At 40.9% G+C, this 22,280-nt stretch overlaps 1 protein-coding gene across 1 annotated transcript in view; it reads right to left on the bottom strand.

Moving 5' to 3' along the window:
• The window catches only part of Iqcm (IQ motif containing M), a 352,279-nt gene extending 339,541 nt beyond the window's left edge, over positions 1 to 12,738 (bottom strand). Inside the window, exons 1-2 of the mRNA XM_021220812.1 lie at positions 12,702 to 12,738; positions 104 to 186 (exon numbers count right to left, since the gene is read on the bottom strand). Coding sequence (XP_021076471.1) covers positions 104 to 186; positions 12,702 to 12,738 — 120 coding nt within the window. The remainder of the gene's footprint in view (positions 1 to 103; positions 187 to 12,701) is intronic.
• Between the last annotated feature and the right edge of the window lie 9,542 nt (positions 12,739 to 22,280).

Below are 22,280 nucleotides of genomic sequence, written 5' to 3'. Positions count from 1 at the left end.
GGTGTCATTAGTGTCCATGAAAGCCTTTGTGATTATCATTACTGTATTCAAAAATCCTTATTCCTTTTTTCTGAATAAACACATTAATAATAAAAAGCACTACCTCATTTAATCTCCTGTGATGCTGGGCAATAAGAGATTTTGCTTCTTGCAAAAAGTCTTGCTGGGTGGTTTCTAATACAGGGCCTAGAGCAGAAACAAAGACACTGTTCTGAATAGAAGTATTGGTTTTATTGCAGAGACAAGGTCTCAAGCTGGCTTGCAATTTGCAATGCTCCTGCCTCAGCCTCCCAGGCACTGCTTAAAATAATTACTTATACTTCCATAAATCAAGATGTGAAGATAGAAGATTAAATTTTGAGGACAGTTGTGAATTTTGCGGGACTATATACAAGGACTTTCTAAGTAATCTTTACAATTAGATTCAAAAGAATGAATGTAACATCTACTTTTATATAATATCTACTATTTGAAAGGAAAATCCAATTATAATGGTCAGGATAATGAGCTAAATGATTATAAATATTAGTTCCCAGAAAAATAAAGAAAAAGCAAACTTGAAATATCCATCAGCTTTGACAATTCTTTGAATATCATCTTTTAAATATTAAAAAATATTTTCAGCATAAAAATATTAACTCTCACTCTATTGTTTAATGCATATGAGTATACATTTCTTTGAGTACATTTACCTTATAACTCGTTGATAAAGTAACAATTATAGAACAAAATTATTCAATAAATCAGTAGGACTAACCTGGAAACAAGAAATATTCATGCCTAATGCTCTGCAATGTCATATTAATAGTGCTTACTTCATTTTTATTTTTCTTAATTTATTAACTTCTTTTAAACAAAGCTACATATGAAGTCTCTAGCATGTATACTGTATATCATCTCATGTATTCTAGTTCAAGAGTCAGTTTTCTTTTTAAATTTATTTTCTGTGTGACTATAGCTCTCTTCATGAACACCAGAAGAGGGCATCAGATTCCATTACAGATGGTTGTGAGCTACCATATGGTTGCTTGGAATTGAACTCAGGATCTCTGGATGAGCAGCCAGTGGTCTTAATGGCTGAGCCATCTGTCTGGACCCAAGAGTTTTTTGTTTGTTTGTTTGTTTGTTTATTTTTTGTCTTATGAGAAAGCCTTCTTTTTTTATTGGATATTTTCTTTATTAACATTTCAAATGTTATTCCCTTTCCCGGTTTCCCCCACCTGCTGAAACCCCCTACCCCATACCCCATACCCCTGCTTCTATGAGGGTGCTCCCCCACCCACCCATGCACTCCTGCATCCAGACCCTCAATTTCAGTACATTGGGGCATCAAGCCTTCAAAGGACCAAAAGCTTCTCCTCCCACTAATGTTCAACAAGGACATCCTCTGTCACATATGTGGTCAGCACCATGTGTTGCTCCATATGTATTCTTTGGTTAGTGACCCCATCCCCAGGAGCACCAGGGAGTCTGGCCTGTTGACACTGTTGTGTTCCATGGGGCTCGAATCACCCTCAGCTCCTTCAGTCCCTTCTCCAATGCCTCCATCAGGGACTGCCGAGCTCAGTCCAATGGTTGACTGTGAGCTTCTACCTCTGGCAGAGCCTCTTAGGAGACAGCCATATTAGGCTTCCATCAGCAAGCACTTCCCAGCATCCACTATAACATCCAGGTTTGGTGGCTGTCTACTGGATGGATCCCTGGGCGGGGCAGTCTCTGGATGGCCCTTCCTTTAGTCTCTGCTCCACACAACACTCCTCCATTGCTAGTGGGATTGCAAGCTGGTACAATCACTCTGGAAATCAGTCTGGTGGTTCCTCAGAAAAGTGGACATGGTACTACCTGAGGATCTAGTTATACCACTCGTGGGCATCTACCCAGAAGATGCTGTAACATGTAAAAAGGACACATGCATATTCATAGCAGCCATATTTATAATAGCCAGAAGCTGGAAACAACCCAGATGTCACTCAACAGAGGAATGGATACAGAAAATGTGGTACATTTAAACTATGGAGTACTATTCAGCTATTAAAAACAACAAACTTAATGAAATTCACAAGCAAATGGATGTAACTTGAGAATATCATCCTGAGTGAGGTGACTTAGTCACAAAGGAACACAAAACCTAAGAAGAAGACCAAAAAGTGGATGCTTTTTAGAAGGGTGAGCAAAATACACACAGGAGAAAATATGGAAACAAAGTGTGGAACAGAGATGGAAGGAAAGAGTCAGTTCTTAAAGATGGCCTTTGGAATTAGTTGCTTTGGATGCTTCTTGGCCATTCGATATTCCTCAGCTGAAAAATTCTTTGTTTAGCTCCATACCCCATTTTTTAATAGAGTTACTTGATTCTCTGGAGTCTAACATCTTATATTCTTTGTATATATTGCATATCAGCCCTCTATTAGATGTAGGATTGGTAACAATCTTTTTCCCAATCTGTTGGTTGCCTTTTTGTCCTATTGGCAGTTATCTTTTGCCTTACAGAAGCTCTGCAGTTTTATGAGGTCCCATTTGTCTTTTGTTGATCTTAGAGCATAAGCCATTGGTGTTCTGTTCAGGAAAATTTCCCCTGTGCCCATGTGTTAGAGAATCTTCCCCATTTTCTCTTCTATTAGTTTGAGTATCTGATTTTATGTGGAGATCCTTGATCTACTTGGACTTGAGCATTGTACAGGGAGATGAGAATGGATCAATTTGAATTCTTCTACATGCTGACTGCCAGTTGAACCAGCACCATTTGCTGAAAATGCTATCTTTTTTCCACTGGATTGTTTTAGCTCCTTTGTCAAATATCAAGTGACCATATGTGTGTGGATTAATTTCTGTGTCTTCAATTCTATTACAGTGATCTTCTTGCCTGTCTCTGTACCAATACCATACAGTTATTATCACTATCTTGAGGTCAGGCATGGTGATTCCCCCAGAAGTTCTTTTATTGTTGAGAATAGTTTTTATTATCTTGGGTTTTATATTATTCCGAATTAATTTGCAAATTGTTCTTTCTAACTCTATGAAGAATTGATTTGGAATTTTGATTGAGATTGCATTGAGTCTGCAGATTGCTTTTGGCAAGACGGCCATTTTTACTACGTTAATCCTGCCACTTCATGATCATGTTCAATATCCTTAGTCATCAAGGAAATGGAAATCAAAACAACCCTGGTATTCCACCTCACACCAGTGAGAATTGCTAAGATCAAAAACTCAAGTTTATCACTTAGCAGATGCTGGTGAGGATGTGGAGAAAGAGGAACACTCCATTGTTTGCAGGACTGTCAACTGGTACAACCATTCTGGAAAATTGGATATAGTACTACCTGAGGACCCAGCTATATACCACTCTTGGGCATATACCCAAAAGATGCTCCAACATACAAGGACACATGCTCCACTATGTTCATAGCAGCCTTATTTATAATAGCCAGAAGCTAGAGAGAACCCAGATGTCTGTCAACAGGGGAATGGATACAGAAAATGTGGTACATTAAAAACAATGAATTCATGAAATTCTTAGGCAAATGGATAGAACTAGAAAATATCATTCTGAGTGAGGTAACCCAATTGCAAAACAACACACATGGTATGCACTCACTGATTAGTGGATATTAGCCCAAAAGCTACAAATAACCGAGATACAATTCACAGACCACATGAAGCTCAAGAAGACCAAAATGTGGGTGCTTCAGTTGATCTTAGAAGGGGGGCCAAAATACTCAAGGGAACAAATATGGAGACAAAGTGTGGAGCAGAGACTGAAGGAAAGGCCAACCAGAGACTGCCCCACCTGGAGATCCATCCCATATACAGACACTATTGTGGATGACAACAAGTGCTTGCAGACCAGAGCCTGATATAGTTGTCTCCTGAGAGGCTTTGCCAGAGCCTGGCAAATACAGAGGTAGATGATCTCAGTCAACCATTGGACTGAGCACAGGGTCTCCAATAGAGGAATTAGAGAAAAGACTGAAGGAGCTGAAGGGGTTTGCATCCCTAAAGGAAGAACAATATCAACCAACGAGACCCCCACCCCCCAGAGCTCCCAGGATCTAAAAAAAATCAACAAAGGAGTACACCTGGAGGGCCCCATGGTACCAGCTGCATATGTAACAGAGGATGGCCTTGCTGGGCATCAATGGAAGAGGCGGCCTTGGGTCCTGTGAAGGCTCCATGCACCAGTTTAGGAGAATGTGAAGGTGAGGAGGTGGGAAGAGGTGGATGGATGGGTGGGGAAATACCTTCATAGAAGCAGGGAAGGGTGATGGGTTAGGAGGTTTCCGCAGGAGAGTAAACTGGAAAAGGCAATCACATTTGAAATGTAAATAAAGAAAATATCCAATAAAAAGAAAGAAAGAAAGAAAGAAAGAAAGAAAGAAAGAAAGAAAGAAAGAAAGAGAAAAGAATTAGTTATCTTCAGTGCGATCTCGGCAGAGGGCCCCAGAGGACTCTCCACGCTGCAGGCACCCTACCGCACCCGGGACCCAGAGATCACTGGTGAGTGGAACACAACATCAGTTCCAAAAATCCCAGAGGGTCTTGTGCTAGCAGGAATAGGGACAAAGGACACCTGCCCTACCAGTGGCTGGGGTTCATTCCGGTCGGCGCCACCCCAGTACCATCTTCGGCGCAATCTTGGTGGGGGGCTCCAGAAGTCATTCCTCGATGCAGGCACCCTAGCACACCCAGAACCTTGAGATCACTGGTGAGTGGAACGCAATATCAATTTCAAAAAACCCAGAGGGTCTTGGGCTAGAAGCAACAGGGTCAAAGGACAAAGACAGGTCCTAGCACACCCAGAATCTTGGGATCACTGAGACCAGGCTACACAGGACAGCACATGAGCAGCAGAAGCAACAGAGCTTCTTGGAGAGGGTCCATTTGGGCCTTCATCCTCAGGCAGAAGACAGAGCTGAGACCCAAACCCCTGGACACCTTCTCTGCCAGAGGAGAGTCAGCCTCCAGGGAGGGCTCTGACCCCAGAAAATCAGGAGGTGGATCTGGGCTCCAGAATTCTGGGCAACTTCCTTACAAGAGGAGAGCTTGCCTGCAGAGAGTGTTCTGACCACTGGGATTCAGGAGAGAGTTGGACTCCCAGGAGTGCTGACAGAGGCTAAAGAATCACAGCAGGAACAAGCTCCAGCCAGAGACAGCTAGAACATCTAAAACCAGAGATTACCAGACTGCGAAAGGCAAACGAAAGAATCTTACTAACAGAGACCAAGACCACTGGGCATCATCAGAAACCAGTACGTCCACGACAGTGAGTCCTGAATATCCCAACACACCCAAAAAGTAAGATTAGGATCTAAAATCATAACTCATGATGCTGGTAGAGAATTTTAAGAAGGGCATTAATAACTCACTTAAAGAAATATAGAACACTGCGAAACAGGTAGAAGTCCTTAAAGAGGAAGCAAAAACTCCCTCAAGGAATCACAGGAAAACATTGCTAAACAGGTAGAAGTCCTTAAAAAGGAAACACAAAAATCCCTTAAAGAACTACAGGAAAACACAACCAAACAGGTGATGGANTTGAGCAAAACCATCCAAGATCTAAAAATGGAAGTAGAAACAATGAAGAAGACACAAAGGGAGACAACTCTGGAGATAGAAACCCTAGGAAGGAAATCAGGAAACACATATACGAGCATCAGCAACAGAATACAAGAAATGGAAGAAAGAATCTCAGGTGCAGAAGATTCCCTAGAGAACATGGACACAACAATAAAAAAAAATGCAAAATATAAAAAGATCTTAACCCAAAACATCCAGGAAATTCAGGATACAATGAGAAGACCAAACCTACAGATAATAGGTATACATGAGAATAAAGATGTTCAACTTAAAGGGCCAGAAAATATCTTCAAAAAAATTATAGAAGAAAACTTCCCATACCTAAAGAGAGAGATGCCCATGAACATACAAGAAGCCTACAGAACTCAAAATAGACTGAACAGGAAAGAAATTCCTCCCGACACATGATAATCAGAACAATAAATGCACTAAATAAAGATAGAATATTAAAAGCAGTAAGGGGAAAAGTTCAAGAAACATGTAAAGGCAGGTCTATAAGAATGACACCAGACCTTGAGAGCTTGTTTGGAGGTTCTAGCAGGGGAACGCAGCTACTTGTATACCCTTGACCAAAGACCGGTCCTCCTCTATTCGGGGAAGGTCGTCCTCTTCGATCGAGCACGCAGCTTCGGGAGGGACGCACATGGAGCAGTAAGGGAGGAAGGGGACACCCACCTAGCCAGCCAGATCAGCCGAATCAACCCTGGCGATCAATGGGGCTGACAGATGTCACAGCCAGATTGCCTCACAAAAAAGCCCATTAAAAATGGGGTACAGAGCTAAATAAAGAATTCTCAACTGAGGAATATCGAATGGCTGAGAAACACCTGAAAAAAATGTTCAACATCCTTAGCCATCAGGTAAATACAAATCAAAACAACCCTGAGATTCCATCTCATACCAGTCAGAATGGCTAAGATTAAAAATTCAGGTGACAGCAGATGCTGGCGAGGTTGTAAAGAAAGAGGAACACTCCTCCATTGCTGGTGGAATTGCAAGCTTGTACAACCACTCTGGAAATCAGTCTGGTAGTTCATCAGAAAATTGGACATAGTACTACCAGAGGACCCAACAATACCTCTTCTGGGCATATACCCAGAAGATCTTCCAACTGGTAATAAGGACACATGCTCTACTATGTTCATAGCAGCTTTATTTATAGTAGCCAGAAGCTGGAAAGAACCCAGATGTCCCTCAATAGAGGAATGGATACAGAAAATGTGGTACATTTACACAATGGAGTACTAGTCAGCTATTAAAAACAATGAATTTATGAAATTCTTAGGCAAATGGATGCATCTGGAGAATATCATCCTGAGTGAGGTAACCCAATCATAAAAGAACTCACTTGATATGCACTCACTGATAAGCAGATATTAGCCCAGAAACTTAGAATATCCAAGATACAATTTACAAAAGACAAGAAAATCAAGACAGAAGACCAACATGTGGATACTTCATTCCTCCCTAGAATAGGGAACAAAATACCCATGAAAGGATATAAGTACAGACACAAAATTTAGAGCTAAGATGAAAGGATGGACTATCCAGAGACTACCCCATCCAGGAATCCATCCCATCATCAGCCACCAAACCCAGATACTAATGCACATGCCAGCAAGATTCTGCTGAAGGGATCCTGATATATCGGCCTCTNGTGAGGCTATGCCAGTGCCTGGCAAATACAGAAGTGGATGCTCACAGTCAGCTATTGGATGGAACACAGTGCCCCCAATGGAGGAGCTAGAGAAAGTACCCAAGGAGCTGAAGGGGAATGCAACCCTATAGGTAGAACAACAATATGAACTAACCAGTACCCCCTGAGCTTGTGTCTCTAGCTGCATATGTAGCAGATGGCCTAGTCGGCCATCATTGGGAAGAGAGGCCCCTTAGTCTTGCAAACTTTATATGATCCAGCACAGGGGAAGGCCAGGGCCAGAATTGGGAGTGGGTGGGTAGCAGAGCAGGGGCAGGGGGAGGGTATGGGAAACTTTTGGGATAGCATTTGAAATGTAAATAAAGAAAATATCAAAAAAAATTACAGGAAAACTAAGATAAACAGGTAGAAGCCCTTAAAGAGAAAACATAAAAATCCCTTAAAGAATTACAGGAAAACACATCCAAACAGGTGAAGGAATTGAACAAAACCATCCAGGATCTAAAAATGGAAATAGAGACAATAAAGAAATCACAAAGGGAAACAACTCTGGAGTTAGAAAAGCATTAGGAAAGAGAACAGAAATCATAGATGGAAGCATCACCAACAGATACAAGAGATAGAATAAAGAATCTTTGGGGCAGAAGATATCATAGAAAACATTGACAGAATAGTCAGAGAAAATGCAAAATGCAAAAAGCTCCTGACCCAAAACACCCAGGAAATCCAGGACACAATGAGAAGACCAAACCTAAGAATAAGTATAGAGGAGAGTGAAGATTCCCAACTTAAAGGGCCAATAAATGTAGGACCATGAAAGGCAGCCTGTTTTCTGGTTGAGCTGGGTTCAAACCCAGGAGACCCAACAGATTAATCTGCAAGAGACAGAAGGCCCATTTGCCATGCTCCCAGACATAGGCTCCTGACACGAGGACCCAGCACCATCATTCTGTGGCCTTCAGTCACCTAGGCTGTCCAGACTCCACCCTCACAGTTACCTGGCAATAGCCAGGTATGCTCCTCCCCACAGCTATCCTGCAACAGCCAGGTAGCCCAGCCCACTATAAAAGGGGCTGCTTGGCCCCTCTTCTCTCTCTTGCTTCACTTGTCTCTTCTCTCTCTCACCTCTTGCTCTCATTCTTCCCCATTCTCCCCTCTCTCCACATAGCCATGGCAGGCCTCTACTTCTTTAGTCTTCTCTCTCTGCTTTTTCTACAACAAAGCTCTAAAACCATAGACTGTCTCAGCTCATCAAGAGCACCCCCCCATGCTAGAACAATGGAATAGGCCTTCCCCTAAAGAGCCTCATCTAACCTCCCGCTGGGAGGCCTTCCTGTGCTCTAGCCACAGCTGCCAGCCAACCCAAGCCATGGGCCTAGCTAGCAGCCTGAGCTAGCCAGACTGTTGCCCACCTGGAAACCACCCAGCTCCTTCTCCACTGCCCATTTTCCCTTTGGCCTCCAGGTAGACCGAGCCAACCCCAAGCCCCCACCTGTTCTCAGCTCTTCCACAGTGTCCAGCAATGTCCTGCAATGCCCAAGAGCTAGAACATGTTGTCCCTGGCCCAGGGACCCTGGACTGCTCCCTGTCCACACCCTGCAGACTGCGGTTCCATGGCTTCCCACATTCTCACCCAGCTGGTGTGTAGAGTACACAGCAGTCCCCCACATCTGCCTGCCCAGAGCCCCAGAGCTCTGGCAGGACATGGGTCCTCTCTACCACCCCCTTAATTTCCCCATGTCCGGGGCCCAACAAGTACATATCTTCAACAAAAAACAAAAAACAAACAAACAAACAAAACAAAACAAAAAAAAACCAAAAACCAAAAACTTCCCTAACCTAAAGAAAGAGATGCCCAGGAACATACAAGAAGCCTACAGAACTCCAAATAGACTGGACCAGAAAAGACTGTGTCCTCCCAACACATAATAATAAAAACACCAAATGCACTAAACAAGCATAGACTATTAAAAACAGTGAGGGGAATAGGTCAAGAAACATAAAAAAGCAGACCCATCAGAATTACACCAGACTTCTCACCAGAGACTATGAAAGCCAGAAGATCCTGGGCAGATGTCATAGAGACCCTAAGAGAACACAAATGCCCAACCAGACTACTATACCCAGCAAAACTCTCAATTACCATAGACAGAGAAACCAAGATAATCCATGACAAAACCAAATTTACAAAGTATCTTTCCACAAATCCAGCCCTACACAGGATAATAGATGGAAAACCCCAACACAGGGAGGGAAACCACACCCTAGGAAAAGTAAGGAAGTAATCTTTCAACAAACCTAAAGGAAGATAGCCACATAAACAGGATCCCAACTCTAACGGAAATAACAGGAAGTAACAATCACTTTTCCTTAATATCTCTTAACATCAATGGACTCAATTCCCNAATAAAAAGACATAGACTAACTGACTAGATATGTAAACAGGACCCAACATTTTACTGCATACATGAAATGCACCTCAGTGACAAAGATAGACACCACCTCAGAGTAAAAGGCTGCAAAACAATTTTCCAAGCAAATGGCCCCAAGAAATAAGCTGGAGTAGCAATCCTAATATTGAATAAAATCTACTTTCAACCAAAAGTTATCAAAAAGGATACGGAAGGACACTTCATACTCAGCAAAGGAAAAATCTACCAAGATGAACTCTCAATTCTGAACATCTACACTCCAAATGCAAGGATGACCACATTCATAAAAGAAACTTTACTAAAGCTCAAAGCACACATTGTACTTCACACAATAATAGTGGGAGACTTCAACACCCCACTCTCAGCAATGGACAGATCAGGGAAACAGAAACTAAACAGAGACACAGTGAAACTAGCAGAAGTAATGAACCAAATGAATCTAACAGATACTTATAGAATATTTCATTCTAAAGCAAAAGAATATACCTTCTTCTTAGCACCTCAAGGTACCTTTTCCCAAATTGACCATAGAGTTGGTCAAAAACAGACCTCAACAGATACAAGATTGAAATAATCCCAAGCACCCTAACACTCCTCTATTGCTTGTGGGATTATAAGCTGGTACAACTGCTCTGGAAATCAGTTCCTCAGAAAATTGGATATAGTACTACCTGAGGATCCAGCTATACCACTCCTGGGCATATACCCAGAAGATGTTCCAACTTGTAATAAGGACACATGCTCTACTATGTTCACAGCAGCCTTATTTATAGTAGCCAGAAGCTGGAGAGAACCCAGATGCCCCTCAATAGAGGAACGGATACAGAAAATGTGTTACATTTACACAATGGAGTACTACTCAGCTATTAAAAACAATTAAAAGTCTTAGGCAAATGGACAGAACTAGAAAATATCATCCTGAGTAAGGTAACCCAATTGCAAAACAACACATATGGTATGTACTCACTGATAAGGGGATATTAGCCCCAAAACTCCAAATAACCAAAATACAATTCACAGACCACATGAGTCTCAAGAAGAAGGAGGACCAAAGTGTGGGTACTTCCGGTCATTCTTAGAGGGAAAACAAAATACTCACAGGAGCAAATATGGAGATAAAGTATAGAGCAGAGACTGAACAAAAGGCCATCCAGAGACTGTCCCACCTGGGGATTCATCCCATATACAGTTACCAAACCCAGACACTATTGTGGATGCCATGAAGTGCATGCTAAAAGGAGCTTGATATGCCTGTCTCCTGAGAGACCCTGCCAGAGCCTTACAAATACAGAGATGGATGCTCACAGCCAACCATTGGACTGAGCATGGGGTCCCCAATAGAGGAGTTAGAGAAAGGACTGAAGGAGTTGAAGGGGATTCCAACCCCATAGGAAGAACAATGATATCAACCAACCAGTCCCCCAAAAGCTCCCAGGGACTAAGCCATCATCAAGGGAGCACACATGGCTCCAGCTGCATATGTAGCAGAGGATAGCCTTGTCATGCATCAATGGGAGGAGAGGTCCTTGGTTTCATGAAGGCTCTATAGATGCCCCAGTGTAGGAGAACTGAGGGTGGGGAGGTAGAAGAGGGTAGGTGGGCGGAGGAACACCCTCATAGAAGCAGGGGGAGGGAGGATAGGATAGGGAGTTTCTGAGGGGGGGACCGGGAAAGGAGATAACATTTGAAATGTAAATAAAGAAAATATCCAATTTTAAACAAAAACACTCTCATTTTTCAAACAGACTGTGCTGAATGCTAATAGTGTGATGTTTCTTTCACTCCATTTGTGGTTCTGCATAGTTCCTCCAGAAAGCCTCTGAGCTGGATACAAAAAGAAAATCTAGTAGTGGAATCTCTGAACAATCCTTTTATGTATCCAGAAATCCCAGAGCCTTGTAAACCTGTATTTTATAATGCAGAAAGTTTCACCTCTTCCCAGATAGATTTCATTTCCCACAAAGCCTTCACAAAAATTTTATAAGATAATCAAAGATTTATAGTCACGTTGGGTGAGACCACCCTGAATGTATAGTCTGAATGAATGCCCTACTGTTCTGTATATGACTGACTTCACAAGGTTTGGAAAAGCCACACTCAAGCTGAGCCTGTTGGCACATGCCTAAAATCCCAGCATTTGGGAAGCTGAGGCAAAAAGAAAGATTTTGAGTTGAGGCCAGCCTAGGCTACAAAGCAAGATTCTGTCTCAAAAGATCAAAAATAAAATTCTATTAAACCCTTAGGCATGATGAGACTCAGTTCTGCATATACTTATTATGTACCTACTAAGTGCGATGCTGCTTTCACTGATAAGTGTGCTCAAATGAGATACTAATTGCACCTGTTTTCTATATACTATAGAGCTTGGGTTTTTTTCTATAAAGAATTTATAAACAAACTCCATGGCATTTAGTAGAAAGTATACTGTACTATAAAATAGCATAAAGTACCCCTAACTGTCTCACTAATGACTGAACTTTACCATAAAGAGTTAACGAGTTATATTGCATTATGGGAGAAAAGGTTCAAAACAGAAACATCTCTAGAACAGTAACTCAGTGAGGCGAATCCAGATTCAAGCAGCAGCTTTAAATCTGTGCTTCATTAATTTCCTGAGCCATGGGGGCCCTCCCCCTCTCAGTTCAAGTAACTCAAATTCTGTTATGCATATTTTACTACTCAGTTTTATTTTAAAGGAAATAATATTTGGTTAAAATAGCATATGTCTAAGAGGTAAAACCAAATATTTCAATAAAAGACGCATGTGTAGAAAAGATAGCATTCTAAAAAGATAAAAATGAACAGGTGTTAGTCATGGGCACTCTTGGCTATGCCAGCCATGTTTGAAGCATGGGTGGTTGTACTTAACTAGTAAATAACATGTTGTGCCTTCTCTGTTTGGAGAGTGACCACATTGTCAAAAGTCATGCATTACACATGGCTTGTTCTAAGAGTTGTTAGATTAGAGGAAAAGATTCTTCAAAACAATTACAATGTCTTGAACTGCACATTGATTAGGTAGCATGGGTACTCACCTCCTACTCCTTCAGGTATAGCTTCTGCAGTTGCCATGATGGGCAGGTAGCGGTGGGGTTATCCTCTTTGAATGTTGAACACCACTGTTTATGAGTGATAAAGATGTGATGATCACTTATTTTAGCTATTTCATTTATTCATACATAAATAAAATAAAAACATATTGCATACTCCTGATCTAAAACTTTCTGGGAATATATATGAATGTCTCCAGAAAGATTGTGTGTGTGTGTGTGTGTGTGTGTGTGTGTGTGTGTTATCTTATGGTCATTAATGTTTTGTCTGCATGTATGTCTGCATGCACATGAGGTTATCAGAAGCCCTGGAACTGGAATTACAGATGGGTATGAGTTGCCACGTGGGTGCTGGGAATCGAACCCAGGTCCTCTGGAAGAACAGCCAGTCCTTTTAAACACTGAGCCATCTCTCCAGCCCCCTGATCTAAAGCTTTCAATATCTCTTCTTTGTTGTGCAGGAATCTAGTGTATGGAGTATTTGCATACACCCTTACTGATCCCAAACAGCTTTAAAAGGGTTTGGACATCTTTAAATTTATTCCCAAAGGTTTCCATGTTGGAAGCATGGCCTTTAATGTGATAATGATGATATAAAAGACTTAAGAACTAGTGCAATGTCTTTAAGTCACCAGGAGTATGCAATCGATTAAGCTGGGGTACCCTAGTCCCTGTGGCTTCCTGCTTCTGAGATGATTGCTCACTTTCTTATGTGCTTCCACTGTAAGAAATTCAGCCATGAGCTTCCCCACTGAAGCTGGGACAAAGCTAGCGCCATGCTCTTGCATCTCTGCAATGGAGTTAAATGAACCTCTTTATACACTGAACTTGCTCAGACATCTCATTTACAGTAACAAAGCTGAGCAGCCTGCTAGAGCTACAGCCTCACATTTGGTAGGCCTGAAAACAAACATGTGGAGAAATGACATCAGTTCTCCATGTAAACAGCTGTTGTGAGGCGTAAAAGAACTCAGATTCAAATATTTTAGCTTGTGACTTATGAGAGCTCACTTAACTTCATTCCTTTCTTATTAATATCCAATTCACACCCGGCACATGCCTTACATATCTCCTCCCAGCTCTGAGCTTAGATTTATGTTCATCTTCAACTTAAAAAGGCCTGGAATTTTGTTCCCATCTCATTCATGATTTGTCTAGTCTCAGTCACTTATCTCTCCTTTAAATGTCATACCTAAGCTATTTATTTTATCTGTGTAAGGAACTAACATTAGGAGAGGTATGTCTAAAAGTCCCATAACCCCACACAGACACCATGCACCTTGAAAGTAAAATTATATAAAAATACTAGAGATTATACATTGCTCATCCTCTATTCTGAACAGCTATCGAAACAGCTTTAAGACCTGGGAATCTTAAAGAACATACCAGTCTAGAACAGGATCTAAGAACTTTATTTTATAAGTTTACCTCTGTCCTGAACCTTCACACAGTGGTTTCTAGTTCAGTGTTCCAGAGTCTGGATATGCTCAAGGACTGACACATGGACTGAGCTGGGCCCTCTCTCCTACATTTAACACCAAATTCCTACAAAAGCATTATGCACAATGCATCACATGTCTCTACCGCTACAGAATCACCTCCACTGGCGGAGACGCTGTACTCAGTGGCTGCATGATTATAAACAAGAATACTGCATGCCTTGCAGGGATCCACAGAGCATCTTAGTCTAGACTTCACATATAACTGTTCAGCTGGCTGACTTGTCCAACAAACTGTGAACAAGAGTTTAACAATTTGGGGGACTGTTGGAATAAGCATAAATTCTGCCCCATGAAAGTCACAACTATAGTCACGTGTGCACAGATAAAGAGGTATAAAAAATTTCCTTGACTCCTATGCAAAGAAAGAAACTACTATAACCACATATTAAAATCCAGAATTCTAGAAAACCTATTTCTCCAATTCTCAGAATTATACTGTAGGCAGAAGCACCAAATGTATCGTAGGTCTGCCTAGTCCTATGAGTAAACCTTAGGAAATTCGAGCACAGTACCTCCCTTAGCAAATAAAAGTCAGCCTTATCTTGTGGTTTGACTAATTGTTGTCTTCTCATATTTCAATATAAGAGAAAATTTAAATTGTTTTGTGCTGTGTCATTTTCTTATTTTTATCTCTATAGAAATTAGTGCCTTTTGGGATGCTTGCTGCTTTACCTTAATTCAGTGTGCCAGAGGTGTCATCCTATATTAAACTGTCTGGAAAGAAAGATATACCACTGTTCTTTTAATGCAGAAACTCACTAAGCATCTGATGGGGTGCTTTCATGGCGATGCCCCACAAGACCTAAGAATATGGGGAAAACTGCACCAGGAGACGGATGAAAGGCAGCTGCAAATGGCAAGACTGCTGAGAGAGTGCACAATGACACAGAACATCAAGAAACTGGATCCTGTCCACTTGAAGTACATTACGAGAAAACGTGTCTCAAGGAGTGAATGTAGTGCCTTCCTGTACAAGAGACTTGTCATCATCAATTTTGGAAGAAAAAGCAAAAAGAAATTAAAAATCACAGAAGTATTTACCAAGTTTTGGAGGAAAGTCTATAACTCTGTTATAAAATGTGAGTTTAATTAGTTTTAAATGAAAATGACAACATCAAGGACTGACAATGAGATGGAAGGTTCAATAGACATCCGGAAGGGTCAAACAGTAATCATAGTGAAATCATTTCAGGTACCAGCCAATCAAACAGGATGTAAGCTAATACAATCCTGCTCTGAATATCAATCCTGACAGAGCACAGAATGTAGCCTAAGAGAACCAGAAAATGTGGTTGAGTGAAAGACATAGGCACAGAAAGTACAAGTCAAGAATGCACATGGGGTGGTGGGCACTGAATAGTGTGCCTGATTGGAGTGAAGGACCTGATTTTCTGGGGCTGAAAGAGACAGTGAATTATTTGCTGTTGTTTTATTTTGTTTCACTTTGTTCTGTCTTTGTTTTGTTTTGAACATGGTGTTTAAATAGCCAGTGTTCTAGGATATAGCTTTCAGAAATGCAAGAACTTAGTTTTCTTCCCTGCAATGTTGCCAGTACTCAGGACAGGGCCCAGAGCACAGAAACAGTAAGAAATGGTTGTGAATTGAGAACTTATATAACAGCCTACCTGGCAGAGACATCCTTCAGTGCGTCCTGTGAACGTAACCCTTTACCTTTTCTCCCCAAGTAGGTACAACTTAAGTCCCTACAAATTGATAAGAGGAAGCTTAGGATTTCTAATCCTATTCTTGTAGGATAAGAGACAAACAGAATTAGAACTTATTTCCTACCTGATCTTCATAAAGTAGTTGACTAATCAGAGTTGGTCATAGGATATACTATATAGGATCTCAAATTTCCCCCCAAAGGCCTATATATTAAAGGCTTGATCTATGGACTATAAAAGTACCAGAAGGCGGTGGAATTTCCTGGCGGGAGGATCTCTAGAGACTGAGGAATACCTTTGAAGGGAATACCAAGACACTAGACACTCTCCTTCCACTTGCCATGATGTGAGCAAACTTCCTCTATCATATGCCTCTAGTTTAAGGTACTGTGCCATCACAGACGAAAATAAGATGGAGTCAAACAACTGTGGAAAGAAAATTCTGAAACCATGAGCTAAAATAGAACTTCTGTCTTTACACATTGGCCATCAGTATCCTGAGAATCTAGGCAAAGCACTAGAAAGATAACAATTATTGTATCTTTTAGAAGGAAGCATTTGGGTCCAAGAACTGACGTGAGGTGTATGGTATGATGCAGGGAAGTAGATCATACTTTAGGAACCTGGAGAAGGTGGTTCAGCAGGCAGTATAAGAACAAAGGACAGAAATTTTATTTAACCCTAACTTTATCCACACTGCCTCTCCACCCCAAGTCACTAAACCTCCAGGTCCACTTTCACCTCAACACTTTACTCTCAAACTTTACCTATATCCACCTGTTCCTGGGGTCTTGTGCCTCAAAACATGTTTTTATTCGCTCCATTCAATCCATCAAGCTGTGCATATTATTAACTCCAAAATACAGCTGCATCTCCCTGTCTTCCCTCTGCCTCAGATATAATCACTTCACCCCTGGACAAATGCAACAGCTTCTGAACTCGGCTATTCTTGCCCTGTTCCAGATCAGCCTTCTCAGAGCAGCATTCATCTTCCAAACTATGGGCCAGATCATTTCCTTTCCTTAGCTTCTGATTGCATTTAAAGATGTTGCCTTGGCCCTGGGCTTTTTTTAAATCTCATCAGCCTACATAAATATGAATAAGCAACTTGGGGCTGCAATTTTAAAATTCCACAACTTTGGAACTAAGTCAATGGGCAGATTTGACTTGTTTTAGTTTAATCTTCCTCATTTAAATGAAAAAATTACTGGGATAGAATACTTTCAAGGGCTCTTCTGAATTTAAAACTATTAGTGCATTGTTTTTATATATTTTGAAATAAAAAATGAACAGCTGGTTCCAAATGACAAAACTCAACTATGTGGTCAAGATTGCTCAAGTCTCCTTTGTACACTTCCTGTGTTTTCAGATGCTCCAGGGCCTGACATAAAGGAAAAGTCCAGGCCAGGCCTCCTGAGTCACGTGACTTCCCACAGCCCTCAGCACCAACTCTCATGCCATAGCCTCTGAGAAACCTCTCCTGCAGTCTGTTCTCACCACTGATCCCATTGTCTGCTACATTTTCTTCAAATTAACAAGTGTGATGGTCTACCCTTATTGACCACTGGACTATATCCCAGTCCATCAGAAAACACACTTCTGAGCAAGCCTTTGAGGAAGTTACCAGTGACTGCCAGTGCCACCATGCCATGGGCTGGGATACCAGATAGAATAGAAAGGAAAAGAGGATACTTGGCAGTCCCCTCTGTACTTTCTGACTGTGAATATGGTGTGACCAGCCACCTCTTGCTTCTGCCACAACTGGAATCCTTATCACCAATATGCCCTTCTACGCAATTTCCTTAGACTGACTACAAACAGAAAGAACCTAAAACTGCTCATTTTCCATACTTGTATCCAGACTTCCCTGCCAAGTCTTTCAATTCCTCTGAACTGATGATCAGTATGTCTGATAGCTGCAAACTACTTGACTAAGAAAAGGAAACTCAAGTAAAGTGAATAGCTTCCAGCAGGGACCAATATTACTAGCAAATATTAGGCTCATAAAGTAGAAAAAAGTATGCTAGATGACAGGAGGATAAAATATTATGTACCTAATTAGTCAGAGAGCCATAAATGACACAGCCAGAAAATATTATATAATCTTATGACCCTGAATGTCAGGCAATATGGGAGCCCAGGAAGACTAATGAGCCGCATGGCAAACACACTGAACAGCAGTTATTTCCTGATGTGGACATTGCTCTCTGACTCACTACGTCATCCAGAACCAGGAGGTAGAAAAGAAAAATATATGAGTTATTAGACTCCCTATCACTTAACACAAATCACTGGAATCTTGGAACTTTGTGGTCCCTGCAAACTCAAATCCAGTCCCAACTCTTTCAATGCAAAGTACATAATGTTTGCCAAGCCATTTAGCTTCCCTGAGTCCTAGTTTCTCATAGAAAAAAAAAGATGATTGTAAATAGATCAATATTTGACAAGCAGGAGCTTTATCTATCTTTAAATTATTTCTCAGAAGGCAATGGAGACACCAAATGATCACCTGGCTGTCCTGATGAGAGAGGAGCTCGCAACCTCCCCTGGATGCACCCCTTCCATCTATCCTTAACCACAACCTTCCAGGTTCAGAGATGTTCGGATTAACTGTTCATAAGCTGGTTGTTATAGTCAATTCAATGGTTAAGCAATAACACACTAAGGTGTTTCAAATATTTTTATTCTTATACAAAATCTTAAGTCTTTAAACCACAAAAGAAAATAATTTATTTTTTTCATTTTTAAGTTTTAAAATCATTTAGAAAGGAGATATTAAACTGAGAACTAATAAACCCATCTCATTATAGTTATTTGAAACATTCTGATTAATTAAATTATGATGGTTAGAAGGAAAGTGGACTCCAGCCAAGGAAGCACATAAGCTAACTGCAGATCTTCAAGGCACCCTCTTCTAAACCCAGCCTCACCCACAGCTCTTTAACAGACTGCCTGCTTCAGCTTCCTGGCTTCCCCTACCCCAGCTGCAGTGGATCACACATATCTTCCCCTCCAAACTTCCATTCTCCCACTCATTCTTTAATCCCAGCCCTCAACTCCAGCAGGCATTACCTGGGAGCACATAGGCCACATCAGCCAGAAACGCAGGTACTACTACTGCAGGGTTTCACCTCTCCCTCCTGTCTAAATCCAAGCTGGATTCTCACCATGAAATCTGTAGTAGACCACCTAAAGCCAACTTTGCCTCCTTCTTGCCCCTATCTCAAACCAACCATAAAGATCCCCTCCTCCAGCCGTCCTCCCCATTCATTCTGTTATCCAAACCATATAACCATCAAGGAAAAGGAGTCACCGGACTGGTTGGTTTCATTGAAAAATGCTTACAAATATTTAAAGAAGAGTTAGCACAAGTGTGCCAGTCTGTTCCAGAATACAAGAGAAGAGACAATACAACTTCATTTTATCAACCAGAAAACACTGTCAACTGTAATGACAAACAACAGCACCAAAAAAGCAGCAGAGCCCAAAAGAATAGACATAGAAACTGTTAACATGATCGCAACTAGAACTTAGCAAGTGTTTTCAGTCTGTGACATTACCGAGCAGACTTTCTCCAGAGATCCAATGATGAATGAATAATCAAAACTCAAGCAACTGTATTCACTATATTTATAAACTAAAGTAGAAAAATGAATGAGCTTAATCAACTGGCATATGAAAAATGACAAAATTCAATATACAATCCATAATAAAGAAAAAGCTATAAAAAGGAATAGAGAATGTTTTTATTTAATACAGAGTATATATGAAATACATATAGTTAACATGATTAATAGTGAATACAATGTTTTCTCCTAAAGTAGAGAAAGTTGTCAATAATTTCTTTTCTTTTCCTCTTTCTCAAAGGTTAAGTGAAAATCTTAACCAGAACAGTCAGACAGTATAAAGAAACAAAAGGTAATCAGCGCCCTGGACAATATCTGCCCAAATGCTGCAGCCTGCTTGCTTCCCAGGAGGTCCCCAGTGAGCAAGGACACAGAGTTCCACCTTCCTTCAGGCTAACTTCCCCACCAGAATCAGACCAGTGCCCCAATTCTCACCCAAACTACTACTACTACTCACTACAACCTGTGAGCCTTCAAGGAGGTCCGCAGTAACCAGGGGCACAGGAGTACCATCCTAACCAGAGTCAACGCTGCCTTCCTCCAAGGAGACCATCCCTAACTCAGGCCACAGAGCTCTACCTGCTTCCAAGGAGACTGGTTCCAGTTAGAGACACCCAGGCCAGCTAACATCAGAGAGAACCAGATAGCCAGAGGCAAGCACAAAATTCTAGGCAACAAAACCCAGTGAAATTGGGTACCATCATAGCCCAGTTCTCCCATCACAGCAAGCCCTGGCTACCCTAACATGCATGAAAAGCAAGATAATGACCTAAAATCCCATCTCATACGATGATAGATGCCTTTAAGGATGATATAAAGAACTCCTTTGAAGAAATACGGGAAAACACAGGCAAACAGGTAAAAACCATTAAAGAAGAAACAAATCTCTTACATACAGGAAAATACAATTAAGCAGGTGAAGGAATCGAACAAAACAGTTCAAGAACTAAAAATGGAAATAGAAATAAAGAAAGAGATGGCCATAAATGTACAAGAAGCCTACAGAGTATCAAATAGATTGGACCAGAAAGGAAAATCCTCGTGTCACATAATAATCAAAATACTAAATGCACAGAACAAAGACAGAATGTTAAAAGCTGTAAGGGGAAAAGACCAAGTAACATATAAAGGCAGACCTATCAGAATTTTACCAGACTTCTCATCAGAGACTCTAAAAGCCAGAAAATCCTAGACATATGTCATCCAGACCCTAAGAGAACCCAAATGCCAGAGCAGGATACTATCTATACCCAGCAAAACTCTCAGTGACCATAGATGGAGAAAACAAGATATTCTACGACAAAACCAAATTTATACAATATCTTTCTACTAATCAAGCCCTACAGAGGACACTGGAACAAAATCTCCAACATGAAGAAGGTGGCCACACTCAACAAAACACACGAAACTAAACAGTTCACAACAAAACCAAAGAAAGAGAGTCATACACACAGAATACCACCTCCAGCAACAAAAGTAAAGGAACTGACAATCATCTGTGAATATCATCGTGTTCCCCAATAAAAAGAAACAGGCTAAGAGACATAAACAGGACCCAGAATTTCACTGCATACAAGAAACCCACCTCAGTGACAAAGACAGGCACTACCCCAGAATAAAAGGCTGGAAAAAAGTTTTCCAAGCAAATGGTCCCAAGAAACAAGCTGGAGTTGCCATTCTAATATTAAATAAAATAGACTTTCAACCAATAGTTTTCAAAAGAGATGGAGAAGGATACTCATTAAAGGAAAAAAGTCCCAAATGCAAGGGCACCCACATATGTAAAAGAATCTTTATTGAAGCTCAAAACACACATTGAACCTCACACAATAATAGTTGGAGATTTCAACATCCCACTCTCACTAATGGACAGTTCACTGAAACAGAAACTTAACAGAGACACAGTGAAATTAAGAGAAGTTACGAACCAAATCGTAACAGACATCTACAGGACATTTCACGCCAAGAGAATATACCTTCTCAGCACCTCATGAACCCTTCTCCAAAATTGACCAAATAAGCGGGCATAAAACAAGTCTCAACTGATACAAGAAGTTTGAATTAATCCCATTCATTCTACCTGATCTCTGCAGACAAAGGTTGGATGTCAATAACAACAAAACAACAGAAAGCCCACATACACATGGAAGCTGAACAACTCTCTACACAATGATAATATGGTCGGGGGAAAAAAAACCCAAAGAAATAAAAGACTATACAATTCAATGAAAATGAGAGCACAACATACCCGAACTTATGGGACACAATAAAAACAGTGCTAAAAGAAAAGTTCATAGAACTAAATGCTCTCAAAAAGAAACTGGAGAGTTCCCATACTAAGGAATTAAAAGTACACCTGAGCTCTTTGTATATATTGGATATTAGTCCCCTATCAGATGTAGGATTGGTAAAAATCCTTTCCCAATNTGTTGGTGGCCTTTTTGTCTTTTTGACAGTGTCTTTTGCCTTACAAAAGCTTTGCAATTTTATGAGGTCCCATTTGTCAATTCTTGATTTTACAGCACAAGCTATTGCTGTTCTGTTTAGGGATTTTTCCCCTGTGCCCATATCTTCGAGGTATTTGCCCACTTTCTCCTCTATCAATTTTAGTGTCTCTGTTTTTATGTGGAGGTGTTGGATCCACTTAGACTTGAGCTTTGTACAAGGAGATAAGAATGGATCAATTCACATTCTTCTACATGATAACCACCAGTTATGCAAGCACCACTTGTTGAAAATGCTGTCATTTTTCCACTGGATGTTTTTAGCTCC

This window comes from Mus pahari, chromosome 20 (assembly GCF_900095145.1).
Source record: "Mus pahari chromosome 20, PAHARI_EIJ_v1.1, whole genome shotgun sequence".
Lineage (NCBI taxonomy): Eukaryota > Metazoa > Chordata > Mammalia > Rodentia > Muridae > Mus > Mus pahari.
This window is presented reverse-complemented; position numbering and strand designations above follow the sequence as displayed.